General features: G+C 43.7%; 1 protein-coding gene across 5 annotated transcripts in view; it reads left to right on the top strand.

Annotated features, from left to right (window-relative positions):
- SH2B2 (SH2B adaptor protein 2) overlaps nucleotides 1-25,124 on the top strand; it is a 69,432-nt gene that overhangs the window by 13,360 nt on the left and 30,948 nt on the right. For all 5 annotated transcript variants that reach the window (XM_081942448.1, XM_081942445.1, XM_081942446.1 and 2 more), the window contains one exon: nucleotides 15,436-16,300. In XM_081942448.1, the coding sequence (XP_081798574.1) occupies nucleotides 15,452-16,300 (849 nt within the window). In that variant the 5' untranslated portion in view covers nucleotides 15,436-15,451. The remainder of the gene's footprint in view (nucleotides 1-15,435; nucleotides 16,301-25,124) is intronic.

Below are 25,124 nucleotides of genomic sequence, written 5' to 3' on the forward strand. Positions count from 1 at the left end.
TAGGTCAGGGTTGAAATGATGGATCCTTGGTGCTCTCTGAGTTTGGTTGTTTTCTTGCAGATATTTTGATACCCAAACTAGGTACCATCAATAGTTCTAGTCAGTACTAGACTGGCAAGAGACGTTGAGAGACATTGAGAGAGAGAAAGGGAACGAGAAGGAGAAGGGGAGGGAGGGAGGGAGGAGAGAGAGAGAGAGAGAGAAGTAAAATCAAATCCTCCTATTTGAACCCATGCCTATAATTTTGCACTTTGCAAGACATCAGAATGTATTCACAATGCATCTAACAACTGAGATCCCGGCTCTCAGAATCTAGAAAGAACCATTTTCCTCAAGGGAATAGTCCGGTTGTCTTTTGAAAAAATACCTTTGAGACAACCTGTCCTACAGTCTCCCTTATTGGTCTTGCTAGTCTGGACTGCAAAGTGGTGAATTGGGCTTTCTTTTCTTCTTTATTTGGCCACGTAGAAAGCAGAAGCTTAAACCGGGATGGGATTTAGCCAGTGGTAGCAGAATTCGGCTCATTTAAATGTCCAAACTATCCCTGAAGAACTAAAGACTTTAGCCTTGTATTTTTGCAACATTTGTACTCAACAGAATGAAATGGAGATAAAGCTAAGCTTTCAGCTAGTCCTTGTTTTCTGACTTTTATTGAAATGGATGATCTTGGTGTTTGGTGTATTTGAGGAACTGCTGGAGAGAGCAACAAAATTCACACTAGAGTTTTCTCTCTTGTTTCTTACTGGCACTGCTTTGCACCGGACTGCGAGCCAATCTTCTTCTGGTGCCATTTGGTGCCGCCTTGTACCTCTAGGCTGTTTAATAGTTGAAACTCTTGTGAAATTCCCTGAATGCTGAGTTGTAAACTGGCAGGCTCTGAGTCTCAACAATTCCCTTTTATTCGCCTTAAAAAGAACAAAGAAGAAAGAAAAAAACCCTTGACTTTCTTGTGACTGAAAAGCAGCCAATTGGGACTCTTCATTGAAGCTCTTCCTTGTCATACCTCAATTTTTATGTAAAACTGAAATCTTCTTCCTTTGGGGGAAGAGATTATGTCATTATCTCTTCTTTGCAATTAAATGCTGTTCTTGAAAATTGAAAAACCTTTTTTCCCTGGTAATTCTTGCATTTCATGAAGTCTCCTTCTAATTTCCATAGCCAAAAATGGGCTGCTGGTTAGGATTCATGTTTGGGTTAGGAAGCGGTATAGGTTTTCCTGCCTAGGCATGGGGTTGGACTAGAAGACCTCCAAGGTCCCTCCCAACTCTACTATTGTATTGTATTGTATTGTATTGTATTGTATTGTTTGGACCAGGGGTGTCTCAGAAATAAAGGGACACGGTGACTAACACGCTGAGCTTGTCGACCAGAAATGTTGGCAGTTTGGCTGTTAGAATCCTTAGCGCCGCGTAACAGAGTGAGCTCCCGTTAACTTGTCCCAGCTTCTGCCAACCTAGCAGTTCAAAAGCATGTAAAAATGCAAGTAGAAAAATAGGGACCACGCAACAGTGTTACATGCGCCTTCGGCGTTTAGTCATGCCGGCCACATGACCACAGAGATGTCTTCGGACAGCGCTGGCTCTTCGGCTTTGAAACAGAGATGAGCACCGCCCCCTAGAGTTGGGAATGACTAGCACATATGTGGGAGGGAAACCTTTACCTTTACCTATGTTTCCACTTCCCAGTTTAAGTTTTCAAAGATGGAGTTGGATGGTGTATCCCACTATAATCAGTTGTGATTTTTTTGCAGGCTGTCTGGAGGGTATTAGAGCACTAGAGCTTGATGGAAAAACACCAATATGCAAGTGCAGATGTTGCAGTATTCCCTTATTTTTAATAAAATGTGCAAAGATCACTTGCTGCTTTGATCAGTTAAAAAATTCTATGTACACCCTATATTCATTCTTGATGTGGATGAAAAAAGAGAGTGCAAAAGTTAGCTTGAAACTCAACATTAAGAAAACTAAGATCGTGGCATCCGGCCCTCTCAATTCCTGGCAAATAGATGGGGAAGAAATAGAGGTAGTGACAGATTTTATTTTCCTGGGCTCCAGGATCACCGCAGATGAGGACTGCAGCCAGGAAATTAAGAGATACTTGCTCCTGGAGAGGAAAGCTATGGCAAATCTAGACAGCATACTAAAAAACAGAGACATTACTCTGCCAACAAAAGTGCATATAGTCAAGGCTATGCTTTTCCCAGTTGCAATGTATAGCTGTGAAAGTTGGGCCATAAGAAAGGCTTGAATGACAAAGAATTGAGGCCTTTGAACTGTGGTGCTGGAGAAGACTCCTGTGAGTCCCTTGGACTGCAAGGCGATCAAACCAATCAGTCCCAGAGGAGATCAACCCTGACTGCCTTTTAGGCGACCAGATCCTGAAGATGAAACTCAAATACTTTGGCCACCTAATGAGAAGGAAGGACTCACTGGAAAAGAACCTAATGCTGGGAAAAATTGAGGGCATAAGAAGAAAGGGACGACAGAGAATGATGTGGCTGGATGGAGTCACCGAAGCAGTAGGCGTGAGCTTAAATGGACTCCAGAGGATGGTAGAGGACAGGAAGGCCTGGAGGAACGATGTCCATGGGGTCGCAATGGGTCGGACACAACTTTGCAACTAACAACAACAAATGTGCACCCATTTCTCCCTTGAGATTATTTTTCCACCCATCTCCCAGGCATGCTAACTCTTCACAGATTTGGAGTTAGTTTCATCGTTTGTGAATTCGGCGTTCTAACACAAAATGAATCAAAACTGCCTAAACTGAATTCTAGTCCTTATGGTTCTTGACTAGAATAAAAATACATGGGGAAAATCTCAGAAGCTAAGTCAGCAAAAATTATAATTGGCAATAGTCCTCAACTTACGACTGGTTGCTAACAACCTTTTGAGGTTATGATGGATCCCCACAAACATTACTCATGACTTGAGTTCCTAAGTCCCAACAACTGAGCATTTTGGGTGCTCAGAAGCTGGCCCGCATTTACTGCTGTTTGCATGGTCCCATAGTTACGTGATCATGAATTTATAATTTTTTGTCCAAAACAGGTGTTTACTTCTGATTTTTGGGGGGGAGGAGGAGAGAATTCCCTATCGCAAACAAAGGGTATGTTTAAGGATTGCCGCGTTTCCTTAACAGTGACCTGTTGAATTAGGTCTGGCCATGTAGTGACCCTCTTTACAGTATAATGATTTATGACCAAAATGGACAGATTCCATTATAGCCATAAGTTCTGAATCACCTGTGCCAGTTTACCACTTCCACAGAAGCTGCTTTTCATGCAGAAGAATTCAAACCCTGGTGTATTTCCTTGATAAGAAATGTTGATTCTTGCTTATATTGCCTCACCCTCAAAACACAGAGTTCTATTTAATTTTATTTTAATTTCTCAACATAGAGACAGATTTAACCATAGTTTCAATTGGGAAAATGTGACCATCCTAGACTAAGTCAAGTCCAAAAATGCTAGGGAATTTCCAGAAGCCTGGCACTCTGACAAATCAGCCATCAGTAGACACATAGACATTAACTAGACCTTAACTATAGAGTAGACAATGCAAAAGAGACAATCACCCAACCCCCAAAAGGAAGAAAAAGACCCAAGCAATCTCCACCAGCAATCAGCACCCAAATTAGCAATAGATTAACTTCAAGGTTATCATCACACGAACAACCAAGTAAACAAAACTTCAATCAAGAAACTGCCAAAAAAGCCAACAGCAAACAGCTCAACCAAAGAACCTCTAAGACAGGGGTGTCCAAACTTGGGAACTTTAAGACTTGTGGACTTTAACTGCCAGAATTCCCCAGCCAGCTCTGCTGGCTGGGGAATTCTGGGAGTTGAAGTCCACAAGTCTTAAAGTTCCCAAGTTTGGACACCCCTGCTCTAAGACCATTCCCACAACACTGACAGGCAAGCTACCAGAATATAAACTGATAGAAAACTGCACTCCTTACTAACACTGATGATGCTACCTAGTTTAGGTAATGAAACGGCTGCAAGAAAACAAGTGTAGGAAGTTAAAGCCCACCCCTCTCCTAGAAAAATGAAATATCCTGGGAAATATTGAAAAGGCAGAATATTATATTTCCCTGGATAGGAAATGGAGATACATGTTTTAAACAGGAAACGGACTCACACTTAATAGCCCCCACCTTTGTCAATGGGCCATTAAAATGCCTGAGCCAGTCTATTCTACATAACAAGGATCTTCCCCCCCCCCTTCAGCTCCAGGGTGATGGGATTAAGGCATGATAGTATTCGCCCTTTACCCATCTCACCACAGCGGGCACTTGGGAAGAAGCAATGCTCAACCAAACTTGGACTCAAAACACAGCCTACAGAGTTGTCCCTGCACGGCCCCATGGGAGTCTGACAACCAATCAGAATACATGCTCAAGATCAAAGGCCAGAGAGGGCATAAAGCCAGGAACTTTCAGCATCTCTGCCCCTTTTTCTTCTTCACCCAATATCTTGAAGCATGTGACGCTCCTTTTTCTGTTCAGGACCTCAAGCCATGTGATCCTGTCCACCATTAAACCATCTTTCCAAGCAGCCACCATGTTTCCAGTGTCTTTTTCCCCCACTTGGAACTGGACCCACGTGGACATTTCTTCCAACACAACCAAGCACAGAGAGCACCAAGGACCCCTCATGTCAACCCTGAGCTATAAATAGTGTATTCTCCTTTATTAGAGTTCTAATTCAAAGTGATCTGCGGGAATCTTGACTTGGTAAAAGCATTGGGTTTTTTGTGTGCAGGAAGTGGATGGCTATACAATATGTTAAATGCTTCAGTCCATGGCTCTGTGATCAGTCATCCGAGTGATGAGTTTCAAGTAGATGAAGCCGTCCGTCAAGGAAACCTGTTGCTCTTGCGTGATATGAAAGGGAAAACCCAGTGAAGGATGGAAAGATATTCAATATTACACTGGATGAGGCAGTTGACTTCCAAAGCCTTATGACCTGCTCCGTTAGCTGCGTCTTATCTGACGGAGAATCAATCTGACAATGAAAAATTTGACTGTCATTCTCATTTAGTTCCGGTAAACGTGGAAAGGGGAGGTGGAATAAAAGATAGGAGCATGTGAAGGAGGAAGTTCAGCAATGGGAAGATGAAGTAGGTGCTCATGGACACAGTGAGGAAGCTGGATCTATTTTTATTATTATGGGATGGGAAGGCTGGTGCAGACCATACATTCACGAGGGGACTCTGTTGTCAGGATTCCATGTAATACCCACAATGAAAGAAGGCTCCAAGGCTTCGGTTTCCTCAAAGTTCCGTTTTATTAGAGATGACATATTGCTTCATCTGGGAAAACCCGAATCCGAAAGCTTCCAGGTTTTCCCCACCCAAATGAAAATCCAAGTCCCTGCCCAGCACCCACATGTCCATCACATGGCCCAATCAGGCACCGTCCCAACTGGAGATCCAGCCTCCCAGTCACGCCACTCCAGGTGCAGGGCAGGATGACCTTTACTCTCTGAGAAAGAAATGTTGTTATGACTATATATCTCCCATACTCCATATAACCCCCCCCCCTATAATCCCATTTCCCCACAGCATTAAATCTGGCAGGCCAGAAGGCCCAATGCAAAAGCTGGCTTCCAGGCTTGACACCTGTCTCTTAGCTCAATCATCCTCTTATAGAATTGGGAAAGTCCTGTTGTGGTCACAGAGGGCAGAGTATAGATGTAATAATTTATTTATGCCCTTATTATTTTGCAATCCTGTGATGCTGTAATCATTCACCGACCTGTCCTGTGACCACAGTGAGCCAGCTCCATTACGGTTATAAGTCAAGGATTACCTGTAGACATTGAGTTCACTTACTTTCTGTGTCTTCCCAAAATATCAGATAAGTAAACAAACTGGATTCACATGGAGTGTGCTGAAGATTTTTTTTTAAAAAAAAAGTCTGATTAAATGTAACTGTCAATCATACCGAAGAAAGAAAATGGTAAAGAATCCACAGAAACTTAACTTAGAGAAGGAGGGGAGCTGACATCACTGCAACCAAAGGCAAGGTTGACTGCCTATTTGAACGGAGAGTAGTGAGACCTTCAAAACCGATGTCAGACCTTTGAGGGAGGCCAAGCCAGGCAACAGACTCCATATGAAATAGCACTTAGCACTTAGACATATATACTGCTTCAAAATGCTTTACAGCCTTCTCTAAATAGTCTACAGAGTCAGAATATTGCCCCCAACTATCTGGATCCTCATTTTACTGACCTCGGAATGATGGAAGGCTGAGTCAACCTTGAGTCATATTAGGATTGAACTCGAGGTTGTGGGCAGAGTTTGCCTGCAACACTGCATTATAATCACTGCACCCCCAGGACTCATTGTTGGTACTTTATAGGCTATAATAACAATTTTGAAAGCTGATAGGGTGCCCACTTCCTTCCCTCTTAAACCAAAGACAATAGGTGGGGCAGCCTTAAGTTTCGTATTTTGCTGATAGTCTTTTCATTCCTTCTTCAAGGTCAACACTCTGGTCCTGTACAGAAATAAGCAGTATCTATCTCCATTATAGGTATTTCCAGTCCTAGCTGTAACTGTATTCTGGAAAAGATGTCAGATGTCGTAGTATGATGGAACTGAATATGCTTGGCATGCAAAAGGTCCTCTATTCAGACCCCGGCATCTCAGGAATAAAATTTATCACACATCGAAAGTGAAGACTTTGGAACATGTCCATAGATGTGCTCCAGATCACGCAATTGAATTCCATTATCCTTGAGCCAAGACTACGCTTGGAGCTGTGGATGTATGTAACAAGGATGGAGCCATGGAGCTATTCTGCCATTACTGATTTTCCCATTGAGGATCAGTGAAACACCAAACAGAGATTTTGTGTTTTCGGAAGGGAAATCTGAGCTGAATTTAGTTGTCAGGGTATCTCATTACCGAGAAAGGTTCTGGTCCCTGGAGAGATTCAGGAAGAGGCTGACATCTCTCAAAAATGTTTCAATGCTTCGTGCATTGATTAGGGAGGTGGATCTATTGGTCCCCAAATGTGATGAGCTGGTATGCATACTTGGAGATTGTTGGCAATATACAGTCATCGTAGGCAGTTGTGCAAAATGACTTTACAGGGAAAATCTCTTCGTAGAATAGTTACCAACATGCATTTACCTGAATACTAATACCTCACTTCCTCCGAGGGTGTCTCTACTAAACGGGTGTCAAATTCAATAATGTCACGTGACATCTTCTGACATCTTGTGATGTTTTTTTGCCTTTGTGGAGCCAGGGTGGGCGTGGCCTACATGTGACGCATCCAGCCCACCGGCCGCTAGTTTGACAGGCCTGCTCTACTAGCTCTGCTTACCTTCATTCTTTTTCTTGGTCGTGAACATACTTCTAAAGCAGCGGTGTCAAACTCGTGACATCACTTGATGTATCACAACTTTTCTCCCCTTCGCTAAACTGGGCATGGGCGTGGCCAGCATGTGACGCATCTGGCCAGCAGGCTGCGAGTTTGACACCTCTGTTCTAAAGGAATCAGTAGGGGATAGCAATTCATACAGGTAGTCCACAACGTACAATCACAATTGAGCCCAAAATTTATGTTGCTAAGTGAGCAATTTGTTAAGTGAATTTTTCCCTTTTTATGACGATTCTCCCCACATTTGTTAAGTGAATCATTGCAGTTCTTAAAATAGTAACATGGTTGTTAAGTGAATTTGGCTTCCCCATTGACTTTCCTTATCAGAAGGTTACCAAAGGGGATTACATGATTCTGGGATTTTTACTTTCTAAAAGAGAGCATGTGTTGTGGCCCGGCAGCAGAGCTGGCAGCAGATTCGGACAGGGAGGAGGTTGGGGAGGAACATGGGCCAGTCCTGGAGTCTGGGGAAGGCTTGGACGAGGGCTCTGTGTCGGAGGCAGAGATGGGGCCAGGGCCATCTGAGAGTTATCAGTTGCCTTCAGAGTCAGACATCAGTGAGGTAGACAAACAGCTGGAGCCTGTTCCCAGTGTGCGCATGCACAGAGTTGCCAGATGAAGGAATAGCTAAAGAACTAGGGTAAACTTGGGAGTAAGGCCACAGGTGGATGGTGAATGGTCCCTCCCATAGGGAATAAAAGAGGAGCGAAAGGGGAGGGGTGTTTGCAGGAGACAATTAGTTCATTCCTGCATTCATGCCAAGCATTGAAGTGTCTGAAAGATATCGGCCTGGCCACTCTCCGAACCTGATAAAGGTCAGTAATTGTGAGCTATCTTGAAAGACTTTGCTGGAGAGGAACTCAGTGTAAATTATATAAAAGGGGTTTATTGGGATGAGGACTCGGATTCGTGCTGCTGGAGAAGCCTAGGTCAGAACAGGATGTAAGAGCCATTCCGTTTCCGTTCTTGGAAATAATTAAATTGAAAGGCTACCACTTTTACTCCCTTATTTTTTAGAATTAGAGACTTTTGTTTTAATTTTTTAAAAAATCAGGTGGTTCACAGAGAGTGACAGGTGCCGAAGGGAGGCACAATGAAAATCCAAGATATTAGACGTTCCCTTTTGTGTTCTAACTTCATAACCGCTGCTAGAATTAGAAAAGAAAAAACACAAAAGACGGAAGATGAGAGCAACATTATCCAATAACCATTAAAACAAAAGGGCCTTTGAACAATTGGCCAGACCGTCAAGGATTGGAGATGGACAAATCAGTCATCATAGTGAAACACAGCTGCCTTCGTGCTGCCTTGGAGGCAGCTCTGGTCTGAATACCAGCCTTGAAAGTGAACAGCAGACAGGGTTGTGGGATCCCATCAAAATCCAAAAATTAAACTGATAGCAATCTGTGGCTTGTCTGAGGAAGTCATAGTTAGGATCCCTCTTTTCACAGCTGCATAAATGTGGCTGGGCAACTTGACAAACAAGTCTGAGCGGTGGAGCCAGCTAGCTATAAAAAGGTAGCAACGGTTTCTTGATCGTTGCTTCTGGCAACAATATATTGGTGGATTCCACAAATTTGGCTGCGCACCCTGAGCTCTAAATGGAAGCTTTCCCCCTTCCTCCTCCTCCTCTTCTTCCTGCTGCATCCACTAACTTCAGTTTACATCTTGTAGCTTCTCTATAAGCCTTTGTGCCTTGTCAGCTTGGAAGGTTATCTTCGGTCAGAAACAGAAATACTTCTCTGGAAATACCCAGACCCTGCGAGCTTTGCAGTTGAAAAGCTTTCTGAACAATTCCATGCAATAAAGAAGCCGATACTGAAAGTGAGTTGTTGTAATGCTTGAGATAGCATTGTTCCCAAAAGGAAAGGTGCATGCAGGTCTCACTTCAACCTCCAGTAGCCGACCATCGCCTCCCTTCCTCCTGAATCTCACTTGGGGGTGGGGGGATGCAAAGTTTAAACCACATTAAACTGCAGCATGTACAAAAGTTTGACGAACCCCTGTGAACAAATTAATAAAACAGCAAATATAATAATGCTAATAAAAGTAGCCCAATTTATTAACTTCAACGAAATGCTGCCCATATTCAATTCTTGATTGCAAACGTGGCATTCAGTTGGTACCGCTACCCTTATAATTCATCAGATTAGTCCACACCTTAAATGTTTTTTTCTGTTCACAGCTTTTGTTCCATGTAATAGGCAAATCAGCTATGGCATTTCTTTGAAAGAGTAGCTAAAATTTAGAGCCCAGCAATAAATATGCAAATACGACAAATGCTAGGGAGTGGGAGATTGAGTCTCCCTCTCTGTAATACAATCATGCAGGTATATCAGTTAATTTATCTTCTGCTTGGTAATGAGAATCCACCATTATTGACGGGTAAGAGAGAGGGCTCCACCCCCATACCATTCACCCGCTTATTAGTCTCTAATTCTTGCTCATTTTCATTGTTTTTATTATGTTATCATTCTGTAAGCTGCCCAGAGTTGGCGCTTCAACACTGAAATGGGCGTCCTATCAAAATAAAATAAAATAATAAAAATTAATAAAATAAAATAATAAAATAAAAATTCTTCAACAATTCTTGGCCAGCTTTTTCTCCAAACTCTGGCTTGAATCATTGTGTTCCTATAGGAATTATATTCAATAGTTTGTGAGAATAATACAAATTCTTGGGATACAGATAACAACAGTCTGTACAGGCCAGTTTAAATGGCAGCCGGTGGGCTGGATATGCAGGCCACACCCACCCCAGTTCTGCAAAGGCAAAAAACATTGCGATGTGTCACAATCCGGCGTGTGACGCGATCGAGTTTGACACCCCTGGTGTCAGGGTTTCAAGTAATAAATCCATAGCACATGTATCTACATGTGTAATATATGGTCTGTCACCATATATTACACATGTAGATATATAAATAAGATGTGATTGTAGACATTCACAGTGCTAAGAGTTACAGTAGATTTTTTAGACCATGGCATTGAACATGCTAAGAGTTACCTGGGTCACACACACACTACACTAAGCCACAATAGATAGATTCATCCATCAGACTAAGTTAAAGCCAAGCTCATTGGAGTGTTTGTTTTAATCTATAGAACCATGGGTTTTTTTTTTTCTTTTTGTTTTTTTGCTTTCTTCATAATTGGGCCCTGGACTAAGGCCCAGACTATGATTTTAAAATTTACCCAGATTCTGATTTAATAATTTATTCTCATCTTGGTTTATGGCTCTAAATGCATCACAGTTATTGTTGGGGGATTTATCAGTGGTTAAATATAATAAATTATATACGGTATGAATCCCTTTTTTTATTTGCATGTACTCGGTTCTGTTGCTTCCCCACCAACGAGAGGTTTGGCCCAGACTTACATCATTTCCTCCTCTGAACGCAGGACCAGCCTAACTATTCTAGAATCACCAAATAATAGTCCAAATGTGCATGCTATTTGTGTTACATCATGAAATGCTATATGACTACGGGCCACAAACCAGAGCTTGTTTTAGAGTTAAATCAAAAAGACAACTCAAAAGGTGCTGCCGCGTTTATTAAAATAACTTGCAGTAGTGTCAGGAGGAAAAATTATCTTCATTGTGTCTTAATATAAAATGGCTCATCATGGCGCTCCTTCTTCTCTGTGTAAAAAAATAGTCAAATTGGAATTTATTTCTGCATAAAGCAATTTATCAAATAAAGGGAGACCGGATTTAAATTATCTAAGATATCTTACAAAGTAAACGATTAACAGAATAAGCACATATTACTCATAAACTGGATTCACAAACTCTGCCCGCTAGCAGCTTAATACAGATAGTCCTTGACTAACTTAGTGACCATTTTAAGTTATCCACCCCCCAAAAATATTTATGACCTGCATTCAAAGTTCCAATGGCTGTGCCTTTCCAAACCCTTGCGATCATACGATTGCATTTTGGGCACTCGGCAGTTGGCCCGTATTTGTGGCCATTTGCAGCATCTCTCAGTCACATGATCACAATTTATGACTTTTTTTTTTGCTGCAAGCCAGCATTTACTTCCGATTTCCAGCAAAAAACGCCCATTAGCTAAAATGGGTTTGCTTAACGACTTCTGTGTCCACTTAATGCTTGCTTTGAGATTGGCTGGTTTCATCCATTGTGCTAAGACGTAGTTTGAATGGTGTGCAAATAAACCAGGGATAATAAATCACAGTCCCACTTACTTAGAGGTGGGCAACTATGACAAATGTATGACCTGTGGACTTCAACTTCAATTCCTGAGCAGGTCTGGATATGGAATTCTGGGAGCACAGGCAAATTTCAAGCGTGGCCTGAATTCTGCCAGATGGTTGACAACTCTCATTCCTTAAGGCAAACATTAGCACATTTGTCCATGTCGCTGAAACACCCACAGTCCCCATTCCCATGAATCCATGGAAGGAAAAAAGGAAATTGCACTTCTCTAAAACTGCCATTCCATTCCCAAAAACGAGGGTTGTGTGGCCCAAAGGTGCTTTTTCAAGAAACAACTGGACTTTCTTGCTTTGAAGACGTATCGCTTCTCATCCAAGAAGCTTCTTCAGCTCTGGATGACGGGGAATGGAAGGATTTATATTCCTTGCGACATCTGGTCATTTGCATTGTTTTAGAGACCCGTTGAGGTCACTTGGAGGATTGTCAGAAAGCTGGGCTTTCTGTAGGATGTTTTCTGCCCTGTGTCCCTTCACTACTGAACACAGGCGCAGGCTGTTGGGGATGAGTCTATGTTGTCTTCCTCTGCAATTTTTCTGGAAATCCATGGGTGCGGGAGAAGGAATATATTTCCAGAAAAATTGCAGACTACAGGAACCATTTGTGATTCAGTTTTGAGATGGAGACAACTCAGATTCATCCCCAACAGCCTGCACCTATGTTCAACAGTGAAGGGACAAGGGGAAGAAAACATCCTACAGAAACACACAGCTCCACAACAACACAAACTTTTCAAGAGTTCCAAGAAGGTTCCACACCCATTTGCACTACTTAAGTGACCCTGAGGACACAGACAAACATCCAAGTGGCCTCAGTGACTCTGAAAGAATGCAAATGACCAGCTGTCTGCAAGGAGTATAAATCCTTCCATTCCCCACCATCCAGTCAGAACTGAAGAAGCTACTTGGGTGAGAGGTGAAACATCTTCAAAGAAAAACAAGCTAAGTACAGTTGCCTTTTGAAAAAACACCTTTGGGACAATCATGACCTGGAGGACTGACAAACTTGGCAGATCTTAACCCACAACATCCCACAATCAACATAACCAGGTTGCTAACAAACTTGGTTATGTTGATTGTGGGATGTTGTGGGTGTTCTTGGCTGCTATTTTATGTTATTTACAATTTTGGTTGTGTTTTTGTAGTGTTTTTACTTTATTGTTAATGATTAGTCAGTCAAGTATCTGGGATGGGTGGCTGTATTTATTAAATAAATAAACAAAGGATTGGTGAACATACACTGCCCCAAGAATATGCTGTCTTCCTCCAAAATGGGAGAGCTCTTCAGGTAGTCCTCGACTTACACCCCTTTAGTGACAGTTTGAAGTTACAATGGCACTGAAAAAGTGATGTATGACCCTCATTAACCCTTATGACCTTTGCAGCAACCCTAAGGTCATGTGAGCAATATTTGGAAACTGGCTCATATTTATGATGGTTGCAGTATCCTGAGCTTATGTAATCAAAAGTCAAGGGGGAAGCCAGATTCACTTAACAACCGTGTTACTAACTTAACAACCACAGTGATTCACTTAACAACTATGGCAAGAAAGGTGGTAAAACGGGGCAAAACTTACGTAACAACTGACTTGCTTAACAACAGAAATTTTGGGCTCAGTTGAGGACTACCTATATTTGATTTCTGCATTACTGGAAGGGAGAAAGGCTAATGGGCAGGGAGACAAATGGAGTGGAGAAGGCAAGGGAGTTTCCTGATGGGAAGACCGACTTATATTTCACCCAATCAATATTTCCATGATGTGAGGAGACAAGGCTTCCGGGAGAGTTTGTGTTTTGTCCAGGAGCCTTGTCAGAAATGAGTCATCTTGATCCAGATTCAGCCTGCCTTGGCCACAGGCAAGCAGTGAGATAGAAGCTCCATGGGAAGCATACATATTCCAGGAAATAGGCCACCTCAGAGCAAGGAAAGGAAGGTGAATTTAGGTGTGAATGTCTTTGAAAGGATGAGATGATTTTCTTCTCTTTCAACATTGTGCTTTTGGTTATAAAAGCCACATTAGGAAAGCATAGTTGGTGATTTAATGTCCACGTGAGTGCATTTATCTGTGCATGCATCAAAGGCAGGCGGGGTTCAGGCCCCCTTTTTTAAAATCACTTTTCTTTTTCATGAGAAAGACGTACATGGAGACAAGGTAGCAATGTTGCCATGGCAACAGGCCAGAATGCTTGGCTTAGATTTTCAGTCCCCCCCCCCCCCAAAAAAAAAGGTTGGGAGTAGTATTTTTAATATCTGTAGGTCTGTGTAACTCTTTACCTATTACCTTTCCTTTCCTGTTATAATTTGGGCCATTGAGTGCAAGAGTTTGTGGTTAGGTTTTAGCAGCGTGATCTTGACGGACGCAAGATTGCAACCTAAGTGCCATTTGCAGACTCTTCCATCTCCAAAATATATGAGCAGTAAAACACATATCCACATCCATTTCCTTTGGTTAGTGTTCATTTGCAGTGTATGAAGTGGCTGGATGAATAAATTGAGAAGTTAAGATTTTGAAGCCCAATAGCATTTTAAAAATTGAGAGAGAATTGGGGTGTTTGCCTATGTCTGTGATAGCGAACCTATGGCATGTGTGCCTTAGGTGGCATGAAAAGCCCTCTCTGCTGGCATGCGCGCCACTGCCCCAGGTCAGATCTCCGTGGCGTTTCTTTCGTGAGCTTCTGTTTCCCTGCAAGTGACGAAACAGAAGCTCAGGAAAGAAAAAGATCTTCACTCTTGCTGCGCTGCCGGTGTTGGGATGCCCCGCCTCGCAGCTGGTCTTCGGGTCTCTGCTGCGCATGTGCACATCTCCATGTTTGTGCATGTCCATGCATGGACATGCACACTCGCGCACCTTTCAGTTTGGGCATGCACGCACGCAGTTTGGGCACGCGGTGCCTAAAAGGTTCGCCATCACTGGCCTATTTAATGGATCTTAGATGTTATGAAGGCTGATTTTTTTCTGAATTTGTTGAGCGGTTTAATCGCTACTACGGTTAGGGCTCCTGTTTCTCCTCCAGGCCCTCCCACTTCTTCTGAAATAGAAGCAAATCAAGTTATTCTGTTACAGGCAATCCTTGACGTACAACCATAATCGAGCCCAAAATTTCCGTTGCTAAGCAAGACAATTAAATGAGTTTTGTCCCATTTGATGATCTTTTTGCTGCGGTTATTAAGCGAATGATTGCAGTTATTAGGTGAATTATACGACCATTAAGCGAAACTGGCTTCCCCCGTTGACTTTGCTTGTTGGAAGCCAGCTGGGATGGTTACAAATGGTGATCACATGTCCCCAGGATAGTGCAACCGACATAAATACCTGCCAGTTGCCAAGCACCCACCTTTTAATCCTGTGACCGTGAGGATGCTGCAACTGTCATAAGTGTGAAAAACAGTCATAAGTCACTTTTTCAGCGCTGTTTTAACTCTGAACAAATGAATGGTGGTAAGTCAAGGACTACCTGTATTTGAGAACAGGTGGGTGGTTAGCAGTGGTGGGTTCCTACTGGCTCAGACTGATTCATCCAAACCGGTAGTGCTTTGGCAGCCTGTGTTGCTGGAACCGGCAGCGACCCAGGCCTGCCACGCCTCCAAACCGGTTCCCTGGTTGGCGCCATCAGCACCACCATCTTGTTTTTCAGAGCAATTTTAATTGCACTGTGCATGCACACACAGCGCGCATCAAGAGCGCGCGCGCGAAGCGCACAAAGGAGTGAACCCGGAGTAGTGCTGGCCGGAACCCACCCCTGATGGTTAGAGCTTGTTTGCTTTTCTCTCTCACTCACTGTCTTCCTCTTGGTTGTAGGTGGAATGGAACAGTCATGAATGGCGATGCTCTTTGTCAAGAACCTCCCTCCCAGCTTCCCGACTGGCGGGAATTCTGCGAGCTCCATGCCCAGGCTGCTGCCGTGGACTTTGCTCAGAAGTTCTGCCAGTTCCTGAAGGAAAATCCCCACTACGACACCCCCGGAGCCGAGACTTCCTTCTCTCATCATTTTGCAGCAAACTTCTTGGACATCTTCAGCCTGGAGGTCAACAGGGTGTTTGTGTCCAATTCCCCGACTACGTATAACATTGTCCCGTTTGTGGGCCTTCAGAACTGCCACATGCCTTATGGACGGGATCTCTTGCCCCGAAAAGAGCAGACGTCCGTGGAGTCTCTAGACAGCATGGACCACACGCTCACCTCCAGCAGGTACTTAAGCCAAACCCAACAGGCTCAGGCAAGAAAAGTCTCCTCCTACGGCCAGTCCCGGAGCTCTGAAGATGTCTCTGTCCACAGTTCTTCTAAGACGAAATTCAAGAAAGGTTTTTCTCTGAGGAACATGAGCTTGTGCGTGGTGGATGGCATGAAGGAGATGTGGCATCGGAGGTCTTCCCCCGAGCCAGGCGCAGAAGCCGTGCAGAGCAAACAGTCTGAGAGGGAGCACTGCCCTCCTGTTAGCAAAGAACATAGCGAGAAATGGACCCACAAACTCTGGCTTTCCAAGGGCCAATCGTCTAAAGTTGACTTAGTGGACATTCAGAGAGAGGGAACCCTTCGCTACATGGTTGCCGACGACACAAACTGTGTGGGTAGCTCTCAGTGGCAAAAATGCCGTTTGCTGCTAAGGAAAGCAGTAAAGATGGAAGGGGAAAAGTTCCTTCTTGAATTCTACGTTCCTCCTAAGGTAAACAGTCTTCATTACTGAAGTTTTTGCATGTTGTTTTTTCAGCTGCTGTATTGTTCTTAGTATAAGACGTTCCGGAATATAAGACACAGCTTAGTTTTGGGGGAGGAAAATAGGAAAAAAATAATTCTGCCTACCAGGTATTCATCTGGTTAGTGTTCTTAGCCTGGTCAGCTTCAACACATTAGTTTGCTGGTTGTGAGTGAGCGCATGCGCCTCATTGGGGCTGAAAAACAGCTTCTAAAGCACAGCTGATTGTCGCAGGAAGCTCCAGTTAGTAAAGCAGGTGATGGCGGAAGCAGTAAGACAAGGCAGCAGCTGTTCTGGGTATTCATTTTGGGCTTTGAGTCTCTCTTTTTCAGCCTCCGAACGCTCCGTTTGAGACCCGTTCAGGGCTGTGGGGATCGCCAAAGCACATCGTTGCCGATTGCCACCCAAAAACGTGACGTGCAGAGGCCAAAAACACAATGCGCAGAGGCAACGATGTACTCTGGTGATCCCAGCAGCCTTGAATGGGTCTCAAACGGAGCGTTCAGAGGCTGGAAACTCGAGGTGTGGAGCCCAAAAACGTAAGCCATTGTCTGTGGCAATCTCTGCAGCCAGGAAGAGGATACGTAGAGGCCGAAGGGTGGGGGCCGGTATGTGGGCAGGTCTACATTCGGAGTATAAGACGCACTCAAATTTTCAGTCTCTTTTGTGTGTGGGGAGGTGCGTCTTATACTCTGAAAAATATGGTAATTCAGTTCGTAGCCATACAGGTAAATTTCCAGGTAATTCAGCTGGTAGCCATAAAGAAGCCTGCAGATTAAAAAGTACAGAAACAGTGGAGAATCAAACACTCCTTCATGTGGCCAGCTTCCATTTACAAGTGAAATTCGGGAGTTTCTTTTATCTGGTGCAGGTAGTCCTCGACTTACAATAGTTCATTTAGTGACCGTTCAAAGTTACAACGGCACTGAAAAAAGAGAATTATGACACTCCCCCCCCACTTATGACCGTTGCAGCAACCTTGTGGTCACGTGATTTACATTTGGATGCTTGACAACTGACATTTATGACAGTTGCAGTGTCTTAGGGGTCATGTGGTCCCTTTTTGTGACATTCTGACAAGCAAAGTCAATGGGGAAGCCAGATTCACTTAACAACCGGGTTTCTAATTTAATAACTGCAGTGATTTGCTTAACAATGGTGGCAAGAAAAATTGTAAAATGGGGCAAAAACACATTTCTCACAACAGCATACATTTTGGGCTCAGTTGTGGTCGTAAATTGAGGACTCCCTGTATTTTCAGGAATATAAACTATTGTTTCATCATTTGTAGGACTTTGCATACCTAAATCAAGAACTAATTGATGGCAAAGGATCTCACACTCTGGTTATATCGATGTGACATGTACTGTCACATGACATTTATGACCTTAAGAGACACTGGCTCAACAACTGGGGGACATGTTCTGAATCACTTCTCACTTTGGATACTTTTTTGAAAGCATCTCGACATCCAAAATGTTCCTGTGATCTAATATAGGTAGCCCTTGACGTATAACCACAATTGAGCCCAATTGCTAAGTGAAATATTTGTTAAGTGAATTTGCCCCATTTTACGACCCTTTTTGCCACCATTGTTAAATGAATCGCTGCCGTTGTTAAATTAGTAGCACGGTTGTTAAGTGAATCTGGCTTCCCCATTGGCTTTGCTTGTCAGAAAGTCTCAAAAGGTGATCACATGATCCTGGGATACTGCAACCATCACAAATATGAACCAGTTGCAAGGGTGAAAACCAATAATTAGTCAAATGCCTATGGAGATTCTCAGTCATCCACGTCATGGTTGTCCCAAGGGTGCTTTTTCAAGAGGCAAAGATGTTTCGCTTCTCATCCAGGACCCTTCTTCAGAGCAGAAGAAGCTTCTTGAATGAGAAGCAAAATGCCTTCAAAGACAAACAAGAATGCCCAGTTGCCTCTTAAAAAAGCACCTTTGGGACAATCATAAATTGTTTTTTTCGCAGCTGTTGTTACTTCAAATGGTCATTAAACGAATTATGTTGTAAGTTGAGCACTACCTGTATAAAGTAGCTAAGTACAAATGACAAAATAAAGAGTTGTAATGTCATATTAACATGTGGTCAACCTTTGCCACTTGTTGTTTTGTCCATCCACACTTTTAAAGAAATAGATGGTGGGGAAATGTTTTGCTGTTTCCATGTTTAAAATTAAGTAGGTCCTGATGTATGTGGGACAGATGATATGGTAGCTTCTCCCCTTTCAGTAACTCTATATCTTGTGTCTCCATCTGAGCACTCTTAATTGAGTTGTTCTTTATTTCAGCACCTGTAAGATTCTTGGGTGACTTGACTATTCTGGGATAGATAATGCCAGCCTTTGCTTTTTGGAGCCCCATATAGTCTTGGCAACTTCCAGTTTGTTGTCCGTGAAATTAGCAAGCGCTGGGTCAGATGCTTCCTTCTCAAGCTGCTTTGGCGTGCAGCTCTTCCAGATGTCAGTGTTCAAAAATAGTGCAGAGTGCAACCTGAGAGGTCTTTGAGCTCCATGAGATGAGTAATGTTGATTTCCCCCCCTTTTTCTGTGAGCCATATGGACACTTTGTGCAGATCCTGGATGATCGCTGAATACTTCTTTCATAATAAAATGAAAGGCTGGTTATGTTTTTCCCTCAGGTTTCTCTGTAGCAGTTGTGAATCTGCTTTATTCTCATTTTTTCACCACATTTATACAGGTAATACAGAATCAAGATCACGTGAAGTGTTAATACCACTTTATAAGGCCTTGGTAAGGCCACACTTGAAATACTGCATTCAGTTCTGGTCGCCACGATGTAAAAAAGATGTGGAGACTCTGGAAAGAGTGCAGAGAAGAGCAACAAAGATGATTAGGGGACTGGAAACTAAAACATATGAAGAACGGTTGCAGGAACTGGGTATGTCTAGTTTAATAGAAAGAAGGACTAGGGGAGACATGATAGCATTATTCCAATATCTCAGGGGTTGCCACAAAGAAGAGGGAGTCAAGCTATTCTCCAAGGCACCTGAGGGTAGAACAAGAAGCAATGGGTGGAAACTAATCAAGGAGAGAAGCAACTTAGAACTGAGGAGAAATTTCCTGACAGTTAGAACAATTAATCAGTGGAACAGCTTGCCTTCAGAAGTTGTGAATGCTCCAACACTGGAAGTCTTTAAGAAGATGTTGGATAGCCATCTGTCTGAAATGGCATAGGGTTTCCTGCCTAGGCAGGGGGTTGGACTAGAAGACCTCCAAGGTCCCTTCCAACTCTACTATTGTATTGTATTGTAATCCTCGACTTACAACCACAATGGAGCCCAATATTTCTGTTGCTAGGTGGGATATTTGTTAAGTGAGATTTGCCCCCATTTTACGACCTTTCTTGCCACAGTTGTCAAGTGAATCACTGCAATTGTTAAATTAGTAACCATGGTTGTTAAATGAATCAGGCTTTCCCATTCACTATGTTGTGAGCAGGTTGCAAAATGTGATCGCATGACCTTGTGACACAGCAACAGTCATATGCACGAACCAATTGCCAAGCACCTGAATTTTGATCGCATGAGCATGGGGACGCTGCAAAGGTCATAACTGAAAAAACGGTCACGTTACATTTTTCAGTGCCACTGTAACTTTGAATGGTCACTAAATGAATGGTTGTAAGTCGAGGACTACCTATACGTAGCTTTTTTAAAATATATGGCTCAGATAGGATAGTCCCCTTTATTAGCAATTGAATGTTGCATCCGAATCTTAAGTTGGTTGACCAGGCTAACTTTTTTCAGAAAAGCAGAGAGATTCCCACTGTAGAACCAAGTCTTCTCCATCCAGGTACTTTCCAGACAACCTCTGGAATTTGATCATGCATTTGATCATGCTTGCTAGAAATTCTGCGACTGTAGTACTAATCCATCTGGAGGTCATCCGGTTGGAAAAGATTAAACAGTCTGCTATCTGTTGGCAGAAAAGATGACTGTAGCTCTCAAGAGCAAAATGAAATGAAGCAAAGCAAATTCCTAAGTTGCAAGCAAAATTGTTCCATCGTCTCCTTGCAGTGGCATGGAAGGAGGAAAGGGGACTAGAGAATAGACGAGCTCTGGGCTCCCCTTGACTCATCCTTATGACGATCAAATAATTGTTTATTACTTGCAAATGCATCTTCCTTGTATCTATGTAATTATATATACTGAATCAGATTATAGATCCATCAAGCACAGTATTGACTAGCTGCTCTCCAGACTATTTCTGACAAAAGTGAATTAGAAACATTGCAGATCTAAATAATTTCCATTGGCACATCTAATAGAGGCCACCTGGGATCTCCCGCATGTAAAAACCCTGGACTTTCCCACTTGTTATGAAAAACTGAGATACTGTGTTTGTGAACAGAGTATTTGATGCATTCGGCCAAGTAATATCTGTTGCAATACTTGCAGCTCTCCATAAGGCAAATGTTTTCTAAAGCTTTGCTACTTGAAATTCTTACTGTAGAAGCATTACATTTGGAGCTCTGAATGTGCAAAGCAAGTGTTCTGTGGAATATGGTTCATTATGCAGTGCTCAAACCATTTGAAACTGGCATATAAGCAACAATCATATTCTACCCATTTCCAAGATAAATAAATAAATCAGTCCATGCCATTTATTTATTTATATCCCACATTTAATATTCTTATAAATAACTCAAGGCACCAGACATACAATATTCCTTCTATTTTGCCCGCACACCATTTAAACGGCTAAAAGCATAAAAAAATAAAAACAGAATGTGACAGCCCAGACCACAAACAGCCTTAACAATAAAAAATATCGCAGGGGCCCCACATTAATTGCAGACCAGAACAAAGCCAGGTTTTCCGGTAGACTCGAGGGAGGGGCCACACGTGGGATATTCCGAAAGCCTGATTGGTCCAAAGACTGAGGGAAATTTCTTTTAACCTCACTTTTTCCTGTTGGCTCCCAGTTCCTCTCAGTCTTTGGTCCAAACAACTGTTTTGGTTCCCAGCATTTCATTGAGAAAAATTTGGTAAATTTTATATTTCTACCAATCCATTGGACATTCTAAATTCCCAAAACAGCTGCTGCCTCGCAGGGACAGGGTCCTCCGTCCCACAGCGCATTGAGGGAGAGCTAATTGGCTTTCCGCTCTCCTCTCATGGCACTGGGAGCTCTGACCGATTCCCGGAACTACAGGAATGTTGGGCTCCTTATAGCAGCTACGTGGGTGAGGCTCCAAAGCGGGTAGCGCCGTTTGGGCTGGTGGCGGTTTCCATTTCCCAGCCGTGCACCCTTCTATCAAGCCGCGGCTATCCAAACAAACCGCGGCAGAGCTCACAGGCCGTTTGAAGTGTGCAGCGAAGCTCCGGTGGCTATTTTGAAGCCCGCATGTGGAGCCGGCCATTTTGACTACTAATTGAGCCTCATTGCATCACGGCCAGGATAGGGCTGGCATTTGAAGTTCTCGGCACTCTGCTCTTTACCCGCAAGGCCTCTGCACCGGCTGGTGTCTCCAGGTAAACCCACAGAGTTCAGATGCGTGAGTGGCCGGATGGCTGAATCACAGGCCCAAGGGGAAGGCCACATTGAGACCGGATCTGGGGGAAAGGAAGGACCTAGAACTAGGGCGGCAGCAGCCAGACCTTCTGCTGCTCAAAGACCATCAAGGACAGCCCAGAGAGACGAATTGAGGCACCAGCGTGCCCTCGAAAAGAGGATTGCCAGGGCAGAACAGCAGGCCCTGGCCACCAAGCCTAGCTCCCACAGTAGGTCCCTGTCACCATTAAGGCCAGGATCTTATCAGTCGGGCTCTCCCCCCAGGGGCTTTAGTCCTTCTTCCCCTTCTGACACAGGAAGTTATCCTTCCTAATTTTTGCCCTAATCCCTCCCATGAGCGGGAGCGTCTTTGGCACCGCTTAGACGTGTGCCGTGCCTTATGTATATATCTCCAGCGCACATCACCTATCCGCTGCTCCTAAGCCCTTTTCATTTCCTTCCAACCTGGCTCCTCTGCCACGATCGGCAGGTGGCTGCATCAGGCCATCTCCACTGCCTACGAATCCTCGGGCCAGCCGGTCCCCTCAGGGATCACTGCCCATTCCACGCAGAGTGCCGCAGCCACGGCAGCATGGGCCACTAGGGCCCCTTTCGAGGACATCTGTCATGCGGCCACTTGGCCTCCCCGTCCTCCTTCATCCATCACTATTGGTTGGATGCTTTTGCATCAGCGGAGGCGTCCTTTGGACGCAGGGTCGTACAGCAGGTGGTGACCACCCCTTCCCCTGAGTCTAAGGTTCCCTCCCTGGGACCAAGCTTGGGTACGTCCCATGTGTGGCCCCTCCCTCGAGTCTACTGGAAAAAGAACGTTGGTCCTTACCTGAACGTTTCTTTTCAGTAGACGAGAGGGAGGGACCACTTCCCACCCCAGTTATCTTACTTGATAGTTAGTGGGGTGCGGGGCGGTTGGGTGGTTTGTTTTCCTTCTGTTTATGTCTGTTCCTATACAGTTACTTTCGGACATTCGCCTTCGAGGAACTGGGAGCCAACAGGGAAAAGAGGAGGTTAAAGGAAATTTCCCTCAGTCTTTGGACCAATCAGGCTTTCGGAATATCCCACATGTGGCCCCTCCCTCTCGTCTACTGAAAAGAAACGTTCAGGTAGGGACCAACGTTCTTTTTAAGTGTCTTCTGGAACTCGAGAAAAGTGGGCACCATCTATATCTCCGGGGCGGGGATAATCTTGCAGAGGGCAGGTCCAGAATGACAGAAAATACATGCTCCTTGATTCCATAGATCGTCAGACTTTAATTGAGGGACCTGGAGTGTGCCCACTCTACCCATATATGTACCAGGTGGGCTGAAATGATGATCCCTCAGATAACCAAGGAATGCCATGAAGAGCTTTATAGGTAACAACCGGCACTTTGAATTGCACCCAGAAGTTAACTGGCAGCCAATGCAGCTTGCATAACCTGTGGTACCAAATAACCATAATGTGAAGTGCCTGTTACTTCTCATGCTGCTGCATATAGAGCCAGCTGCAGCTTCTGGATGGTCTTCAGGGGTCTCTCCATATACTGCAAATTGCAATCGTTCAATTGTAAGATGACCAGAGCATGAGTGATTGTATTCTTGCGTAGCAACTTCTTCCCTTCTTAATGGATTTTTTCTCTTTAAAGATTTGGGAAGTGATTGATGAAGTAGCTTGTTTATTCTCTACTGCAGAGTTTGTGGCATCTTCTGTCACATTTATTCTCTTTTATATGCCGTATAAGGCACTTTCCCCTTTCTCCGACTATATGTTCTAAGGCTTGGAAAAAATAGTCTGGCAATATGATAATAAGTAAATTGGGATTCAAAGTTGCTGGGAACCTTAAGCTGTGAATTGCAGAAAGTAATGAACCAAAATATTGCCATTCTCCTTTTTCTGATACGTTTTTATTCAACTTTTTAAAAATATGTGTATGTAAAAACTGGAAGGCGAACTCTCTTCCCTCCAAAAAGCAAAAAGTCAGATAAATAAGCAAGGGATTTATAAGCATGATAAAATTACAAATTTTTTCACTGCATACAGGAAGGTAACTGAGTACACCATATACTATATCATTTTAAAACCTGTTAATTAACTACTGAGCTCCACACAAAATAGAAATGAAGGAGACTTGCAGAGCAAGTATGAATCAAAATGTCAACCAAAATGAAGTTATGATCCTCAATAAAGCCCAACTAATATAGAAATGTAGTAATGGAATGGATGATGGCCAATAAGCTAAAGCTGAATCCCAGTAGAGATAGTCTGTGACTTACAACCTTAAAATTTCTGTTACTAAGTAAGACAGTTGTTAAATGAGCTTTATCCCATTTTACAACCTTTCTTGCTGCAGTTGTTAAATGAAGCACTGCAGTTGTTAAATTTAGCCATGGTGGCGCAGTGGTTAGAGTGCAGTACCTACAGGCTACTTCTGCTGACTGCTGGCTGTCTGCAATTTGGCAGTTCAAATCTCACCAGACTGAAGGTTAATTCAGCCTTCCATCCTTCCGAGGTGGGTAAAATGAGGACCCAAAATTGTTGGGGGCAATATGTTAATTCTGTAAACCGCTTAGAAAGGTTGTAAAGCATTGTAAAGCGGTATATATGTCTAAGTGCTAGATGATCATAAATCACTTTTTCAGTGCTCTTTAACTTCAAATGGTCACTAAATGAACTGTCGTAAGTCAAGGACTACCTGTAGTGCATCAGGATTGAGGAACTGGAGGAATTGCCTGCTCCGAATGAGGCTACATTACTTTTAAAGAAACAGGCTATCAGTTTGGGGGTGCTTCAAGATCCATCATTGTTATTGAGTGCTCGGATCACCTGGGGTCAGGACAGTGGTGGATTATGACCGATACGTCCTGGTACAGGCATACCGGTGCCTGCCGGGAGCACTGACTACCGTTCTGGTACGGTGCTCCAGAGGGCCCACTCACCCGCCCGCATGCATTCCTTACTTGTATTTGAGCTCTTCAAGGCTTACGGGCATGGAGCGTATGGCACCTGCGTGCCGCTCCACCGAGCAGCTGGAGTGTCACGGAGGCATCATGGAGTGTCACAAGTGGCAAGTACGTATGTGCGCGCTCCACGTGTGTGCGCGTGGACTACGTGTGTTCATGTGGTGGATGCCGGGCCCCGTTGCACCATACCAGTTGCAACAGGATCCGGAACCCACCTCTGTGTCAGGAGCACTTACTTTCAAAGTAGGCTGCAGTGCCTTTTTATGGATATGCATTCCTGCATTGATAACCTTAAGATCAAATGGTTTAATGTA

Source organism: Natrix helvetica (assembly GCF_964273705.1).
Source record: "Natrix helvetica genome assembly, chromosome: 2".
Taxonomy (NCBI): domain Eukaryota; kingdom Metazoa; phylum Chordata; class Lepidosauria; order Squamata; family Natricidae; genus Natrix; species Natrix helvetica.